The 18,688-nt window shown below is 41.4% G+C and overlaps 1 protein-coding gene across 4 annotated transcripts in view; it reads right to left on the reverse strand.

Annotated features, from left to right (window-relative positions):
- ARID5B (AT-rich interaction domain 5B) overlaps positions 1-18,688 on the reverse strand; it is a 167,065-nt gene that overhangs the window by 15,136 nt on the left and 133,241 nt on the right. For all 4 annotated transcript variants that reach the window (XM_081157342.1, XM_081157341.1, XM_081157340.1 and 1 more), the window contains 2 exons: positions 16,964-17,016; positions 7,309-7,406 (listed from right to left, as the gene is read on the reverse strand). In XM_081157342.1, the coding sequence (XP_081013468.1) occupies positions 7,309-7,406; positions 16,964-17,016 (151 nt within the window). The remainder of the gene's footprint in view (positions 1-7,308; positions 7,407-16,963; positions 17,017-18,688) is intronic.

The raw sequence follows: 18,688 nt of genomic DNA on the forward strand, positions 1-18,688 counted from the left end.
TCTATTAATTACAACTTGCATTTTGAGACAAATTTAAGAATTTTTAAATAGAAATTTTTTTTTTCAAAGGCTGTTGTTTATTTTTTTTTTTAAAACAGAAACCAGTTTTTCTACTCCAGGGCTTGGCGAGGGTTTTGTTTTCCTTTTTAAAAGTTTCTGGAAATATCCAGGCATTGGAAAGTTATCAGAGCATGTTAGGCATGCTGAGTGATATGGAGGGGGGCTCTTGCTTATGAAATTACCTGAATGTCCTTTAGGGAGCAATTTCTTTACAGATGATAAGAAGCTACTCCAGGCTTAGTGTGCTTATACCCACTCAACTCGGGTCCCTTGTAAGAACAAGCTCAGGGAGGTGTGGACGGGGGAGCAGCAGCACAGCCTCAGCCCGCTTAAATCTCAGCACCTTGTCTTAGATTTCCTGGGCTGCTGGTCTTTGATAAGGGCCACGGGGCCTTCTGTGGCTTTGGGGAAAGGGGAGATGAGAGTGCCCGGGTGGCAGTGTTGCAGAGGTGTTCCCAACAGGGTGCCCACTGGCCAGAGCCCCCATTACCAAGTTTAGAAGGAACATGCAAGTCCACAGATTGGTCAACTTTACCATGGGTGAGGATGGGGCACGATCTACCCATTGGACCTCGGGGCAAGCGAGTTAAAAGACACTGAGAAGATAAACCATAATACCTGTCTTTGGTGTATTTAATTTGGAAATTCAGCCTTAGACCGCTCCTGACAGCCCCTCCCACTTGACTTAGCTCCGACCTCCTCACACATTTCCTAGTGGAAACTGTCCTTTTTAGTTTGGATTTAACTTAATTCATTCAACCCCTAATTCCTGAGTCCCTGATATGTTTATGATGCTGTACTGGGTGCCCTGGAGAGTCTCAAGGAAATCATACTGCATGGTCCTGGCCTTCAAAAAAGTTTCTTGACTGTTCTTGAGTTCTATAACTGGATTACTTTAGGCAACTTATGATGACCTATCTCAAGTTCTAACGTAACCTCTTTAAGTTCCAGTTCACATTCTGGATCCTCCTAGAAGGCTGCTCATTCCAGTTGGAAATCTCTTTGATCCTAGGCTGAACTATTGGTTCATACGATTTCATCATCCCTGAGAATGTTTTGCGCATGGCAGATGTTCAAAAGACACCACTGCCCCTCAAGGGCAGCAGCAAAACAGAAAGGCAGTCGAGCAAATGGCCAATCGACCCTGCCCGAGAAAAGCTGGCCACTGGGACGGGGCTTCTTCACCAATTTCAAACGTCAACTTAGGCTACACTGATAGGTCTACGCTGCCCACGTCCCAAGGAGTACTATTTACCACATCTGGACCAGCTCTGGGTATTCCAAGTGACACAAATGGGAGGCATCTACACAAGAGCAAGCCAAGTTGGGCCAAGTCCCTAAATCCTGTTCTGGGGCTTGGATGACGGGAGCAGGAAGACCTGGAGTGAGAGAGGAGCTTTGCCAAGCGGATGGCGGCACCTCACCTGCAAGAGGGAGGAAGCAGAACCAGGCAGCACCGAAGGGCAGGGCGGGGTCCTGGGAAGCTACGGGGGGCACTGGGCTCAGCACGTGGACGCGTTTAGCTGGGGAGCACCGCCAGCAGGGCGGGGCGCATCTCCCTTGCCCTCCCACAGCAGGGCATTTACGCAGAGGCTGGATTCGCATAACGCCAAAGATAGTTCAGTCCTCACAGAACCTGGCCGCCTGTAGGCTACATTTTGCCCATGGGCACGTTTCATTTAGCCTATGTAAAATCTTTTCAGAAACATTGGAGCCAATATTTGCAAGTCAGGTGATTTCACATAAAAATTATCTCGAAAACAAGGAAGGTCTGGAAGCACAGAGAATATATCCGCCTGAGGCAATGGTGTTGGCTGATCCTACCAGGCCCGCCTGGCCTGAGTTGTGTGGGCCAGGTTCCCACTTTCCCGCCTGGCCACCTGCACTACCTAGGCTACCTGCTCCTGTAAACACCTGAGCTTGTGACCACTGGTGCGGAGCAGTGCTTCTCCAATGCCCTGGGTGAAGGACTGATTTCCTAAATGTCCCATCTGTTATCTACTGATCCTTGTAAAATACCATAAAAATGAATTACTAGAAAAAGGCAATATTTAAAAAGACATGCAAAATACAAGCCTCAATTTTTTATTAGATGCAACAGACATAAAGTTATTCTGGCAGGTTGTTATGCAAGTGTACTGATGCTTATTTACAGTTGCTGTGCTTGGCTCACCATGGCCCAGTAGCAAACAGTTTACAGACGGGTCAGAAAATTTCACTGGGTAACACTGGTCTAGAAGGTGGCTGAGGGACCCCTCAAATCTAAACTGCTGCAATCTTGTCTGTGACTTTCTGAATTGTGTATTGATTAACCTCAAGGGTGTCAAAATGAGCAAGAAAACACCAATGTCCTGGGCGTGAACAGGCATGAACAGGACTGTAACGCACCTTACTTTCCCTTGGCCTTTTCCAACAATATAATTAGCTGAATTCCTTGGAACCTGATATATTTTTGGCATTTATCTTAAAGCACAGACTAATGTTCCTCAAAACATGAACCTCCCACACCCTGCCTTCCAACTTCAGAGAAAAAAGTCCGAAGCTCCAGCTGACTGTCACCCAGGTTCTGCCCGAATGCATCTGGCTTGGGTACAACTCACCCCAAGTCACTGCAAAGGAAGCCAGCTGCCTGAGCCACGCGGAAGGACAGTCTTGCCCGAGGAATGCTTACGGGAAAAGCAAGAGGTTAGAATCTGAAATTGGGCATGAAGTCTGCAAGAAGATGAAATGTAATTGCTCATTTACCCCCCCAAACAAACACTTTGTTTATGATTTTGATTTTCTAAATACTCAGAAAAGCACAGCATAAAGTGTTTTCGCCTTAATGCTCCTTTTCAGTCCCTAATAACAACTTCATGTGCTCCACAGAAACAGACCATGTAATTTATTCAGGAAAATCAAAACCAGTAATCTGGTATTCTGTGTAAAGCTTTTTTTCCCCCCTGCATGTGCTTAAAAACATTTAAAAGGAAAACAAATCTGCATGTGAAAACAAAGCCTTTAAAATGAATTACTGTTCCAGAAAAATCGAACCAAGAGAATTCCATAAAAGTAACCACTTTCCTTTCTGTTCCTTTACTGATAGAAGAAAGCAATCTGGGGCACCTTAAATAAAGAGTGGAACAAGAAAGAAAATATTCCCTTAGAAGGGTCCTGCCCAGGAGGAGGTGGGCATTTTTTCCTTTGCGTTATCCTCGATGGTAACTTTATAAATCCTGAGCAAGAAATGTCCAGAATAACCACACTTCATAAGCTCTGCTCAGTTTGAGACGTCTACATAGCAACAGTCTCACGATGGGGAGACATTAATGCTTTTTATATTGGTGATCATCTGTAACATGAGCAATTAAGTACAGTACTAATGGACTATGGCCAGGAGCCTGGTACTAATATTAAAAACTGACAGAGATGAATAGGTTTGGAAGCAAAACCAGGCTGACAAAGACATTTTTATGAAGTGCTTGGACCTATTTGATTTAAACCAATCAGAGGCAAGTTTGGACGCGTCAGGCCTTCAGCGACAATGATGCATTCACAGGCATTGTACCATTCCTGCTATGCCTTAAATAAAAACACCCATTGATTCTTTTCAGCAACCGCACTTTCATTATTACACTCATTAATAAACCAAAAGTGCACAACTAATACACAAGCAACATTTACTGGGGAACTGCCTCTTTTTTTTTCTGGTTGGAAAATGAAAACATTTACGGGAAACATGAGCCACACTGCATGAAAAATAAATCAGTGGATAATGTACAGTAGATCGCTCATTTCTTCATCTTCTAGGACAGAGAAGCTGGGGGGAGGGGAACAGGGCAAGGACCGAGTGTCTGAGGAAAAACCCCTCTGGCTCCGGTCTGATTTGAAAGGATTTTACGAATTTCCAAGAACATCGCCAGCTAGGTGGTTGCCCACACATCTGACTCTCTCCAACTCCTTGAACTTTCCTGCAAACGGTGGTCCTTCACCAATCTATTCCTGTGTTAGTTGTGGGAGCACAGCCTGTAACTAGCAAGAATGAATGAAATCAGCCATAAGCACTAAGTACAGTTTTACTCAAGAGCTTCAGCTCTTCTTTGCCCAAAGTAGAACTCTTTCAGGTCCCGGGACAGGTCGGAGCGTCCTCTGACCTGTTCTGCTAAAACCATCGAAGGGAAGGAAGGAAGCCGTCGAGAGCAGTACAGTTCCGAAACTTTTCTCCCTCCACAACACACAGGAGTGCAGCCGACTCCTCTAGGTCATGAAGGGTTCCAATGAGAAAGAGTGGCGTTATTTTAAGTAGAGTATGATTATTTTTAAAAGAATCAATCATCTGCAAATTTGGGCACTTAACTTTTATCAATTACTAATTATTCAAGACACCCTTGTATCTGATCACAGCAACGTGAGGGGCCCATTTGGCAAATGGAAATGCCAAGGAAGGGTTAAGGACCTTGACAATCACCAGGGGCCAGCGGGGCTCAAACCTGGGCTTCAGGCTCTGCACAGGGGTTTCCATGCTGGGGGCCCCACTTAGTGGCTGGACTATTGTCTCTCAACTCCAATTCCACCCTCTGTACTCTGTTTGGTGACACTGGGACTAGGGCTTTGTAAATTACGTCTCATTTGTCAGCTCTCTTCCCATTGGGGTTCTGCAAATGGGGTTCTACCCGATCAGGGGAGGAGGAGCTTCTTTCTTTGTATTTCGCTTGCTTTTCATTTCAGTGCCAACCCAACAATAGTAACTCAGCTGCAGGGGTTGGTTCTAGCCTGTAGTTTCTTTCAATGGTCCCAGAGCAGTTTCAATGCCTCTCCTGTGAGGTCTAGCACCTGCCAGGGAGCACAGCCTTCTAGGTCTGGGCCCAGCTCCCCAGGGCTCCTCCTCTGAAGCACCAGCACGGGTTGGGGTCCTCTCCCCAGGAGGGATCTGAACCCCAGCTCTGTGAGGCCCACTCTCAGAATAGCTGGGTGGCAATACCTCTTTTCTCTATTCTTCCAGCCCTAAGGAAACTGGTTATTACCATCGTATCAATGTAGTGCTTCACACTGACACCTGTTTAAGCAACTCCAACAGTAAATTCTCTTTGTTGAATACCTAGTGTGGTTTCTTTACTAAGACACACTGACCAAACAAATTCACAGTTCAAATTCAAATACATAGCTTTTAAAAAAATGTAATCCAGTGGGAAGCCAAACCTTTATGAAATATCCATCCTACTCCCAAAAATGAAGAGAGAAGAGAAATTTTAAACATCTTTAATAACGTTTCTTATTTGCTAAAGTTTGAGGTGTATCTACTAGAATTTTCCAATTCGATTGGCATTTGAGATTCTGCTACTCCAGGAAGAGGTAAATCATGAAACAAAGTACACAGTCTTCAAAAGAATATACCTTGCCATTTCGTTTAAGATTGAGGTTATTTTATCCACAACTGCTTGAGTAAATTACACACACACACACTCACACACCTATTAATAAATTCAATCTTTTTTCCATCCCAAACCTTATCTATTTGTTTTTGACCATGTGATATTTGTAATGCGTTTGATTAATTTTTCATTCTTTAACTGGGTGAGCTAGCTAACAGCTAAGATACATTCCTTTTCCAAATTTTAATTGATATCCTTTAAGTTTGATGGTTCACGTGTTGGGAACATTTGCACCTGGAGGTAAAGAAGTTTCACCATCAGAATAGAAGCTATTTGAAAGTACAGTGTTTCTACTGAAAATGTTCTGATTTAAAGCCTTGAATCGTAAGTCAAAACCAAGTTGACTATGATACCTTGGACGCCATTTACAAAACACTCACCCGAGATAACAATGCTACTTTGTGCTAGTGCTTCTGTGGTGTACCTGTTATGTACAGTGAGAATGTGGGCTCTGTATTAAATACCGAGAGAAATAACACACTTAAGAAGTTGATGTACTATATTGGAAACAATGCTATGAAGAAGAATAATTTGAATTCCTGTAACCAATTTTTTAAAATCCTCCTGGATTATAATACCATCAAGCAAGGCAATCTCTTGGGGACGTTTGTGGGAATTTTTCATGGGGCACTAAACCCAAATCAATTTCTTATCATTATAAACTATAAAAACACTGTAAGTTTCTTTGGATGGCTATACTAAAAGAAGCTCTGCGTTAAATGCAATACAGATAAAAATACAATTCAACTGTAAAGAAGTATGACTCAGGGCTGATGTGTCAGACGACATTATCTGAAGATTCATTTGTATGTTCCAAAGGCTGGTGTTAAGCATCTGGGATGAAGTTGGAATGGTAACTGACTTTGTGGAGAGCAAGAGTCAAATTTATCAATTGTGTTTAATTTGCACACTAGCAAGCTAATTGGCCTATTTGTTCAGCTGACTTTGCTTTTCTCCTTCCATGGCCATTATTAAAACACAGGCAGACAGACACACACACACGCAACCTCTACTTGGATCTCACAAGCTGAGTCAGTCAATACTTTGGGAGGGAAATGCCATTGATAGGGAAGTTGGGGTAACCTAAACAAATTAAGTTGGGCTTGCAGCACAGAGCAAGGATAACGCATGGATTTGCTCACTGGTCTTCGGTATTGTGAGTAACACAGTCCTAACACAAACGGGAAATATTCCTGTGCAGACAGTCCTCAGAGTAATCTAATTTGGCATTACTTCTTGTTGGCGTTATTATCAACTTCCTGAAGAAGCTTTAATCGTTAGAAAAACTAAACCACATAGAGCTTGGCAAGAAGGGATTTCCCGGGTCAAAAGCATAGCCATAGAAGAAAAATACCAAGATGGGAGAAAACAGCAGATCTTATCTGGGGCAAGTTTTCTTATTAAAGAAATGTTTACCTTGCAGTAATAATACATTCAACATGAATACATTTCAATGTTAATACAGTTACATGGCAACCTCATAGTAAAACTGCAGACCTGTGTTTCCCAGATTCTGAAGGTTCTCATAGTGAATGAACCCACAGAGAACTTGCTGAGTAGTCTATGCTTGTGGGGGGGAAACGGTATTGTCAAGCAAGTGGTCACAGGATAAAAGCAAACTTAAAGGAACATCTAATTTTAGCCCCAGTAACCAGAGAAAGCTATGCCCCTTAAAAATCACAAGGAGGTATGCAAAGTATTAATGCCACAAGCGATATCTTCTGTTTCCTAAAAGGTCCTTTACCTCTGGTCTTATCTTTGACCAGAAATGTCTTCCAATGAACACACTTTCAATTAAGCAAGGACTTTACAAAATTCCAAAGAGGTTTGTTTTTACCTTTCATAATGTCTGCGGGTGCAAGTGGCGGCGCTGGTGCTCCCAGGATTACCGCCTAATTCATCATAAATGTGTTTCCATTGGCGGCGGGCTGTTATCTGAAAAAATGGCAAGGGGAAAGTCAATCTCACATCAGAAGAGATTTGCAGGGCCATGCCTCAATGCATATGCGACAGTCAGAGCAGGACAGTCTGTTCCGGGAACCCAGAAACAGAGAAGTCCAAATGAGGATATGGGGAGACTTGTGGTCTTACGGTGAGATCTCTCTTTTAGCACTTTTCTTTACAATAAAAATGGAATTCTGCTTTTGGCTCTAGATTTTGCTGCCCTTAGTGCGTTTTCACCCAAGTTTCATCTCCCTTGATACTTATGTCGTCATTTGCCACCCCTCAAGGTCCCCAACTTGTACTCTGTTCCTTTATGTCATGTGATAAAGCATCAAAATAAAATAAACTTTTCCTAAAATACATCTTAGTACATCAGTTTAAATAAACAGAATTAACATGGGTGTGGAAAGGGGTAGCAGACACGCTTTTGTATCATCTGATTTTTGAACTATGTGCTACGTTGCCCACTTTAAACGTGACATAAACTGATCAAATTGGTTATGGAATCTGCAGTCATTTCAGCTCCATTTTTATGACAGCTCCTCTAACCACCAACACAAAATCAGAATCTACAATTGTCCATGTCACGCAAGCTGTTTATTTTTATTATTCACTTAGGTCAGGGAAATGGGGTATCAATCAAACCCTATGAAAACGAACATATTCCAAAGTTAAAATGCACACAAGCTACATGCATTACTGAGCTAGGCGAAGAAAAACAAACAGCTTGCACTATACTGAATGGCACACTATGGTCTTATTTTATTTATTTTTTTCTTTCATTTTATGTTTGTACATAAATTAAGATTTCATGAAATAACAGATGCGTGATCTGGCAGATGATTAATTGCAGGAAACCCCATCATTTGCGACATCCCAGCAAGTCTAGTGTTTCCTTGAAACTAGGAAGACAGAACAAGTTAAATAAAAGGTCCCTGTGAAAGTTTCTAAACAGGGTCACAGGAAAGCTGCGATTGGAATGTGCAGGGGGCAGGGCGTGGCAATGGAGCCAGTGGCATTTAATACAATCAGAGCAGGAGGCTTCCTGTGAAAAATACCCCAGAGCTGCCAGCGGAGTTCACTTAGGGGCTAAAGGCAGAAATCTGTGGTGGGGGAAATCTCAACTTGCAACCAGGGGCTCTGACATGGTAATCTAAGGAGGGCAGGGTGCTTAAATATTATAAGGTAAATGGTACCTTTTCCATTTCCAATAAAAAGAGCCCCTTCATTTCCATAAACCCTTCTCAACAGGCCCAACAGGACCTTGAGACAATGTGGGTCCGGCATTGTTCAGTTTCCTCCGAAGCGTTCTTGAATGGATTTGTTTCAATGGTTCTCATTAGACAGAGCCACCTCTACATCTAATAGCTGGTATAACTAAAAATAAAATCCTCCTTTATTTGTGGCTTGGTTTCGATGATAATAAATGGTTTCGAGCTCCTTTCAAAACACTCAAAATACATATTTTGTTATGTTACATTTAATTACAATCTCCCTCTGGCCTTTTAAATAATACAAATTCAGGCTGATCTATGTGAGACTGGTGTATCAGGGAAGAAGAAACAGGATCCCCTCCTCTAACCTACCTCAGATGAGGAGTGTGGGCCCTGGGGAGCCCAGCAGGGTTGGAAAGGAGCCTGTGTATGTCCCTGGCATCACTTCAGAACAGACAATCACTCTTGTCATCTTGTATGTCTTATGTGCACTGTATTTCATATTTTATAAAGAGCTTTCACATCCATAATATCATTTAATCCTACCATCAGCCTGTGAGGCAGATTATAGGAATCTCATTCCCAGAAGGAAGAGGGACTGAGAGAGGCTGCATGACTTGCCCAAGGACACACAGCAGCAGAACGGCAAGGCCAAGGTTCATACTGATGCCTTATGGTCCCAAGCGCAGACCATCTCCCACTTCGTCAAAGCAGCCTCCATATCAGAAGGACCTCCTGAATAGCCCATGCGTGTAGCAGGGTGAAAATACAGAACTCGGGAGGCCTTTTGCTCTAAGTGAGGTAGATGATTATGGGAAGTACAGCTTCTGTTACAAATTCTCAACTTTGACCTTTGAGTCTCTCACTCGTGGGCAAACAGCATAACTATGAGGTTAGCAAGAATCTAAGGAGGTGGGTTAGGTTAATAGTCCTCTGAAATTGTACTCTCCTAAAGAACCAAGTAAAATTATGGTTCCTTCTACCCTGACTACTTGTGTGTCTAGGTAGAACAGAGGTTTTATTATTATGTTCACCACAGATAAGTTCCAATTATATCTGAGTCCATCCATTCACTCATCCATTCATTCACTATTTATTGAACATCCCCCATCTGCTGGGTACTGTGCTAGCAGCTGAGATGCAACAATGGTAACCAGACCCAACACCCAACATGAATGCATCCTTGTGGGGGGATACCAGAAGTAAACAACTGACCAAATCCCTAAACAAAATAATACAGATTGTGAAAAATGTAATGAAGAAGAGACCACTGCTGATAGGGATATTTAATGTGTGGAAACTGACCATGTTCCCCTCCCACAACTTATCATCTAGACTAGGGAATGCCCTATTAAACACTTGCCTATCACAGAGGTGACAAAACTTTAAGAATAAATAATGAATTATAAAAAAAAAAAAATCTTCCTCACTCTAGGATCGAAACTGTGGCAGCAGGAAGCTTGGTGCTAATAAGCCATGAGCAACAGGCTAAGGGTTTATGTTGGCCCCATGCTAGCAGGTTCCCATCTTTTTTTTGTTGTTTTTGTTTTCCCCCCCATTGCTTTTCAGAGAGAATGGAAGGGAGAGAGAGAGAGAGAGAAACACTGATGTGAGAGACACACATTGATTGGTTGCCTCCTGACTGGGGCCAGGGATCGAACCTGCATCCAAGGTACTGCCTTAGGCCAAAATCGAACCCAGGACCCTTCAGTATGCAGGCCACAGCAGGTTCCCATCTTTCAATACAGTTTTGGCTAGTGAGGACTTATCTAGAGTGAAGATAAGGGCTGGCCCTCCAAGGAAGTGGTCTCTCTGTTTACCGAGCTTCCATTTCTATCTTTTGTACCCAGGTGCGCTTTTAATACAAATGCTGACCACAGACTCTAAAGCAAGAAATATTGAAATCCTCCCATTGTCCAAACTTTTAATGGGTCACACAGTCCTCTGAAGGAGAGGAAAGGGCATGAGAACTCCTCCTGGCCCGGCCACCAGGCATCGTGCTCCCACCTGCATAAATCGGCCTTCTGGCCTAATATGCCTTTGTCATGCCTACTTATGCATTTGCTTAGGGTTTTTATTCTGTCGCCCAATGTCCTTCTGGATGTTTTAGCATTAAACCCCATTTAGGGCAGAACCAACGTCTGCTTCCCGGTATCCAGGCCCCTACCCCTTTCAGCTGGAAAGTTTGATCCAGTCAAGAGGTTAGTTTGATCAATTCTCTCATTAAGCTTCAGGCCTCTTGGTCTCGTTCACATTTCAACTTGACCTTCTATGTATTTTAGGTTTGTAAGGATACAAGGAACTTCCGGCTCTTTGTTTCCTAAAGAAAATGGCCAGATTCATCAGGCAGTTATTTCTCTTGGATTGTGCTTCCCTGTCATCTCCTTCAGGGTCCTCACTCAGCTGACAGAGATTCAGGACAGCAGCCCATCTTCTACTGCTTCTTGTCATAGGGCCCTCTGTCAGGCACAGAGGCACGGAGGTGGAGGGTTGAGTGTGGGAGGTATCATGAAAAGAAAGAGACGTTACATCTTTCAAGGGTTCCTAATTTAGCAGAAAACACAGCCCCATACCATTAACTATAGAGCAGGATGAAAACCTGAGCAGACCACACCCAAGTAAAAGAAACCAGTCTAGGTGTGTGTGCGACCTAATCTCACTTTGAAGAAACTGACAGTTAGCTCTTTCTCTAGTGTGGTAAGACCCAAGCCATTCTGTGGAAAGCACACAAGCCTTTTATGCTCATGAAGTTTCATCGCTTATAAATATAGTGGTTTTCAAACTGCTCTTCAGAGCCCATATGGTGCTGTAAAGGTGGCCTGAGACTAACTCTCCACAATGCCCACCCCTGTCAAGAAAACAGGTCCAGTGAGTGGGAACGGAATCATCCCTTCCACAATTTTACTTTATAAAAATATCCTGTCACTTAAAAAAACTGGAAAACTGTTTTAACCCAAGACACAGTCTTCGAGCCTTGATTTCACTACCCTTTGAGGATGCAGGGATGAAATAACCTTGGCATTGTTGTGGCCTAGTGAGGAAACAGCAATCAGAAGTCTTTGAGGACTTCAGCGTTTCCATGGCTTTAGAATGTGTAGGAAATATGAAGTCAAGAAGAGAGTTTTCCTGCAAGCAGTGTTGCCCGGGCTGCCCTGAGAAACAGCGTCTTTCTCAGGACACCTTGAGGGCGGACTGAATTAAGGGAAGATGACTTTTTTTTCCTGGTAGTACTCCAGGAACTGGAGCCTTTCAAAACTACATGACATCATCTTTGGCCTCGAAAACTTTGAATTAAGCAAGAGGCTTTGTCTGTCCAGAGAACTAGGGTTAGTAGATTCAGAGGATGTCTTGAAATGACAGAATTTCTGTCATTTTTGTCATTTTCTGTCATCTTTCTTCAAAGCCAGAATCTCATGTCAAAGCCTAATCCTTCCAGCAAGAAAAAGTGACTTCCTCCAGATGAGAAATAACGGTCCTGTCTCACCCGTGGGAAGGGATGGGGCTGCTACCTGACATTCTATGAAGGCACCACATGCATGGTCTTCTGCCTCTAGGGTAAGATTTACTTAAGTCCCATCTGCCTGCTCTACTACCTTCTTTCCAAATACTGCCTCTGGCACGCCATCAAATGGTCAGCCAAATGGAAATCACTTTAGCAAACCACCTTCAGCATGCTGCATCCTGCTAATACCCCGAGCTACCCTGCGAGCTTTAATTGCTTCACCAGAAACTGAAGTGCAGGCCTCTTAGCTCATCAGCAATGTTATCCAGTTCTGCCTCTTCAACTGTAGATGCCCATACTGTTTAAAGCTGGATATAGGACTGAAAAGGAAAGGTCCTTATTGCCAACCAATCAAAATGCCAGGATTTTGTTTTTTAGGAAATCAAATCCATTCAATACATTTATGATCTCTAAATCTAAGGATGCAGAGACACACAGTACACATTTCCAGCAAAGGCAGAGGAGCCCAAGAGAACTGAATACAGCCATTAGTCAAATGTTATAAAGTCTTAACGTAAAACTTTTGCTCTTTTTTTTTTTTAATTCAATTTGAGGGTTGTGAAGAACTGAAATGAAATAATCCATAATCCACAATTCAAACCAGAAGGTTTGAAATAGTTTATAACCACAAACAAAAACAAACCAATTAAGATGGACTCTTTTTATAACCAGAAGGAATTCCAGAGGGATGTCTTTATCCAATCACAAGTTAGCAGAAGAAGAGATACATTTACAAATTTTAGATTTGAAATTTTTTACTATTGCTGAATGTTTACATCATCCAGACTTCTTGACCCATCTCTAAATTCACACATTTTTCTCAAGAATCAGATAAAGCTTCAGCAAGTAATAGTTTATCTGCTATGGATCGTGTTAAATACAAAGAACTGACTGAAAGATGCTACTAACGAAGGTAGGTTATTAGATACTTTTTCCAAGAATCATCCCAAAGATGTAGAACGCATTCTAGATACATAAGAGACTGCTAAGAAAGGAAGCCTCAAAGAATGATCATTTTCGAATCTCCTTCAACTTCCAGTGACTACGGAGGTTAACACAATTGTGCACAAAATTCTCAGCATGTCAGAATTTGAAGAATGCCATGATGACCCATGCAACTCGTTTCACCTCCTGTGCCTCAGTTTCCTCATTTGTAAAACAAAGGTAGGGACTGGAATATGGTAAGAATCTTTTTCTACACAAAGGCCAATTTGTGAAAAATAAAAATGTTATAGAGTGTTACACTTTCCCTCATTCAAAATGAAAATAGCTTACTGACTCCCAATTTAGGTTATCACTTTACCAAATGGAAAAACACTCATGGGAAACTTTGGGCTACCTCTGGGCCAACAAAATGTCAGTATGTTCGATGTTTATTTAGTAATGGCATGAAGATAACTTTCTAATCTTTGGCATTTGACTTAAATGGGGTCCCCATTTTGAAGCTATGATCCGCCAGGGCCAGTAGGTGAAGTGTTAACAATCATTGTTACAATTAGCTTTGAATTAACCTCACCTGGACAGCTTAAGAACAGGGATTCATTCTCAGGTTCTCAGGCCCAGGCCCCACCACAAAGTTAGTATTTCAGTGTGGAGGCCTAGACAATGGCTTATACTTTAAAGTTCTCACTGAAAATTTGAACCCCAGTTGTTGAGTAGCCTTTGGGAACCACTGATCTAGAAGATTCTAAGATCTCTTTTGAGCTCTAAATGACAAGTCTACACTTGCTCTGGTATCAGATAATCTCACAGATAAGTGTCCTTTGCTAGCACTGTGATGACAACTTAAGTCTCCAGGCTTTGGATATTATTCATTCAGCTTCTGGACTAACTTCAAAACTGAATTCTCACCGAACGTCTCACAGTTTTATTAGCCAAAATATACCAAGAGAAAAATGTATTCTTTACTTAGGAGATTCAAAAGCTTACATGTAGAATGGGAGTGGCAACCTTAAGTGCCCACAAGGCCAACAGGTAGTATGAAGCATTTTTAAAAAGAGAAAGAAAAGAAGGAAGGAAGGAAGGAAGGGAGGGAGGGAGGGAGGGAGGGAGGGAGGGAGGGAGGGAGGGGAAAAAATCCCACCAATTAGCTTCATCCAGTTTATGGCCCTAGATGAAGATTTTATAGAAAGATGGCTATGGAGATTCACTGCCTGAAATGGGATGAAAAAATCTGGAGTGTTATGAAGAATGGTAGGGACCCAACGAACAATGAGGGAGCTGAAGTGTGAATGGAAAAGAAAGAAGGGAAAAGGGCCATCCCAGAGGTCAGAGGTCGTGAGTCCTCTTGTACTGGCAGAAGTGACATGAAGCTCATAGCCAGATAAAAGGCAGATGCCAACCTGGCCTTCCGTATCCCTCCGTCCCAGCCTCTCTACTTCACTCCGCCTTCACACACAGCGAAGGCAGAGCAAGTGGCAAAGCATGACACTCGGCTTGTCATCAGTCTCGGGGGCGCCCGCCCCCCTGCTGCCTCTGAAGAACTCCGGGGTCTAGCGCCCAAGATCTCTCCGCACTGGGCTCCATTCTTTTCTCGTGGTCATTCATCCTAGCCACCTGGTCCCTCAACTTTAAGTTACTCGAACTCTCTATGCCCAACGTTCTTCTACCTCCACGTTTTATTTCCCCATTTGATTTTCTCTTCCTGGAAGGCCACGACCTTTCATGTCTAAATTCCATCCATTCTCCAAAATTCTGCTCAACTGGCACCAGAGCAATCGGCCTTCCTTCCCTTCCCTCATCTCTACATGAGGAAGTGCTTTACCTGAACAGGGCACTGATCTTTTTCCACCTTGTCTTACAATGCCCACCTCTCCTGAATGCTAAGCGACTGGAACCACTGGCCTAGATACTTTTGCATCTCTTAGAGTGTCCAACACAATGCCTTGTACACGTAGGACACTCAGTAAATACAGGGTGGGGCAAGAGTAGGTTTATAATTGTGAGTACACGAAACACAGTTTATTCTTGTGTTATTATTTATTAATTATTGTAGTATTTTCCACATGAACAGCTCTAAACCTACTTTGCCCCACCCTATATGGGTTTAAGTGATTTTCTAATTGTGTGATCATTCATTCATTCATTCACTCATTCAACAAAAAAATCAATACTACTTTGCAAAGAGTACTGCCAATGCCCTGAAACTTATCAGAAGTTTCTTTTGTATACTCTACACCAACTTGCTGGTGCATGGGAAAAAATCCTTGTGAAGATACAGAAGACACAAAACAGGAAAAACTGATTCTGTGAAATTTGCTGGCACTTTCCCTATCAGTGAATAACAACAAGTTCCTGGGTTTAAAAAGACATTTCATAATATTGCGCAATATCATGAACTTATCTGTAGTCACAGTTCATAAAAATGTGTACTCCTATTCTAAACACTAAAAGTTAGACTTAAAAGTCTCGGCTATGGGATTGACTCCTAAATTTATGAAACTAACCCCAAATAAGTTATCATCTTTTTCATATAGATGAAAGCTATAATTAGTTCAAGATTTTGCAAAACTATGAGCCACAGTGGCAAAGAGTCAGTCTCTTTGTCCCATCTACAGATTCAACCAAGTGAAAAATAACATTGTTTATTTTTACGTAGGGCACTTGATAAAACAAGTATTTAAGTAAATTCATGTCTATGAAATGCACATTTTACATGTAGTTCATATCAGAATTATATTTCCTCACAAACATAAATGTATAGCCCATATAGTAAATGAACATATTACATGCACATATACTCACATTAAAGAGTTTTTAGTCAGAATTCACAACAGATATCTTTACAGTAAATACTAGATTACCTGAATCATACAGAGCTTGCCATCTTTTTCCATCCCAAGCCCCTGACATCAAACTATTCTATTAGTTTGTGGAACAATGTGTTATATCTGGCCAGAAACACTAGTTATTATGTTTGGGCTAAAATGAATTTCATTTTCTTGACTTTGTGTCTCTTACTGTCATTTTACTACGATACAGAGATATCCCAGGTTACTTTGTAAGGAAAGAAAAAACAATTTCTTATTCAATTGCAGAAGAAACTGCACAACTTAATCTGATCATTGTGTGGAGGGGAAAATATTTCCAATGACGACATCTTCCTATGTCAACTGATTTTATTACAGATGTCATCTCTGCGCACTATATTAATGCAGCTCTTTCTTCTTCTTTCAAGATTTTAATCTTAGTTTGTTGCTCTAACATTTTATTGGTTCAAAATACATGCTGTAAAAATCCGTGGCCATCAAATTGTCCTGCGTGCTAAAAATAGCCCGTTCCTGTCGGTTAGAATTAGCTGATAAAGAGTGTCAGAGCCTGTTCTGAATAAGTTTGATAACTTCCTGTTTACGCGGCACTGACCCCTGTCTAATAAAGCTTCCCTGCCCTCGAATGAGAGGAGATTCTGCTGCATTTTATTCCTTAATGGCCAATACTGATTACTTTTGAAAGCCTTTAATACATTTCCCATATTAGACATGAGCAGATGTCAGGTATGTTGCCAAGGGAAATTTCTTTTATGCAATCTTGGCTTGTTGTACAATAATAGCCCTTTCTCAACATGGGAAAAAATTACAGACCCAACTAATTTCCCTGACAGGGGAGAGTTACATATGTTTTCCACTTGTAGTTTTTACGACAAGTTTACAATTTTGCCAAACCTGGAACTAATTGGGACTGTTTCCAAAAGCGGCCCAATAAACCCCCAAAAGTGTAGAGCCATTTGAAAAGGCAGTCGGTGATGCTTTGCTTCCGCATTGTCTCTATTTTGGTCAAGGGGGGGAGGGGTTTAGATTGCAAAATTATTTCATTTAAGTTGCTTAAACACTTACTGTTTCATATCCTCCCAGTTTTTGAGCAGCTTGAAACATAGTCCAAAGGTTAACTGTTAGAGGGACAATAAGTATTTAGATAAGCATTGCATTAACATATTTCCAAGAAATGTCAATTAAAACATTTTTTTGTTTTGTTTTGTTTTTCAATGAGAAAGAGAAAAAAAAAAAAAAAAAAAGAAATACTAACATACCCCAGAGATCTAAGTTCTTAGGAAACAATTTGCCAAAGGGCACTCAATAGCAGGATATATTATTACCACTTAAAATATTTCTAAAGAACAGTCACAATACGGAAATGATTCTACTTTTAGGATAAAGGACAACACAGTTTGTGTCCTGTTGCCATCAGCAGACCGTGAGGAGCTAAGTTACAGTGTCCTTGGGGAAACTGGAATTTTTCCAAATTGGGGCTGGTCTTGTTCAACCCTTAGAAAAAAGCCATTGATTAAAGGGCAATATATGCTTCCTTCGGATAAGAACTCTCCATAATCAATAAATAACAGCCAGGTTAACATGTGATTATCTTTTTAATAGAATGTCTGATGGCAGCACTATATTAAAAGCTCATACTATATTTCACTAACATGTGGCTCCTCAAAGTGAGCAGGAAAAATATTTCACCCTTGAGGCATCAGTGATACAACAGATCAAAGGGAAGGAAGATACTCGATCACAGAGGAAATGAGTCCATTTAGTCCCCTAACTGGCCCTGTGTGGTGTTGCAAAAAAATATTTCTTTTAAACAGATTTCTTTTACAGGGTTTGCATGTGTTTATGCTGTTAAAACAACTATGCCAAATGGCTAGCAACCCTGTTCATTTGTAACAAATACTGTGGAATGGGGCTGCTATGGATTCGATTATTTTACAAGAGGGGAAAATTGGACTTCAGGTAATTCCTTGGTAAGAGAAATAAAAAACAAAATAAAAAAAAAATTTAAAATGGTCTTTGACAACATGTTCGAAAAGCCTCATTGAACCTTGCACTGTTTCAAAGCTATCAAGAGCCCTGCCTCGGCCTTGATTTAATCTGAACCAATGCATAATGCAACAAAGCTGTTCATAGTACATTAATTTTACTTCTATTTCCAGCAACCAGTTTTCAGACAAACATTGTAATCATTCGTAGTTATATAAGTTTATAATGGCTGCGAGTGTTCTCTTGCAATCAGTGCCAGTTGCTATTAGGTATGTAAATTGTTATGTAAAACATGCAGGTTTGACATTCTTCATCAAAATGACACATGGTTTTAATCTAGGGAGATACGTTTGGAGAAAATACTATTTCAAGCCAGGGGCTCACGCTTTGTGTGCCACAAAATCCAGACAGAGGCCAAATATATATTCATTTGTGAAATCAAGATGGGATCTGGGTTTCTTCTTTTTTTAATATGGAATTCTGCTCAGCTACGAGTTCCCTGATCTGCATAAATATATACCGAGGATGGTTAAGTGGACCTGTCAAAGTAATTCAAAATTGGGTCCTCGGTTCAAATTTGTGTATTTCTTGTTTCCTTTGAAGTCACCAGGTTTTTGCCATCTCCTAACAAATCTGGGGCTTAGTAAATATGTTTTTTCTTTGTGGTTGCTCTGCCCACCTTTAAATGTCCTCCTTGTAAAAGCTGTCTTTTCAAAGGCAACATCTGTGCCTGATAAAGCTACGTCATGTTATTATCTCAGAAGAAAGGCGTTGCAAACACTCAAGATGGACAAAACAGAAAAT

The sequence above is a fragment of the Miniopterus schreibersii genome, assembly GCF_964146895.1.
Source record: "Miniopterus schreibersii genome assembly, chromosome: 14".
In the NCBI taxonomy this organism is placed as follows: Eukaryota; Metazoa; Chordata; class Mammalia; order Chiroptera; family Miniopteridae; genus Miniopterus; species Miniopterus schreibersii.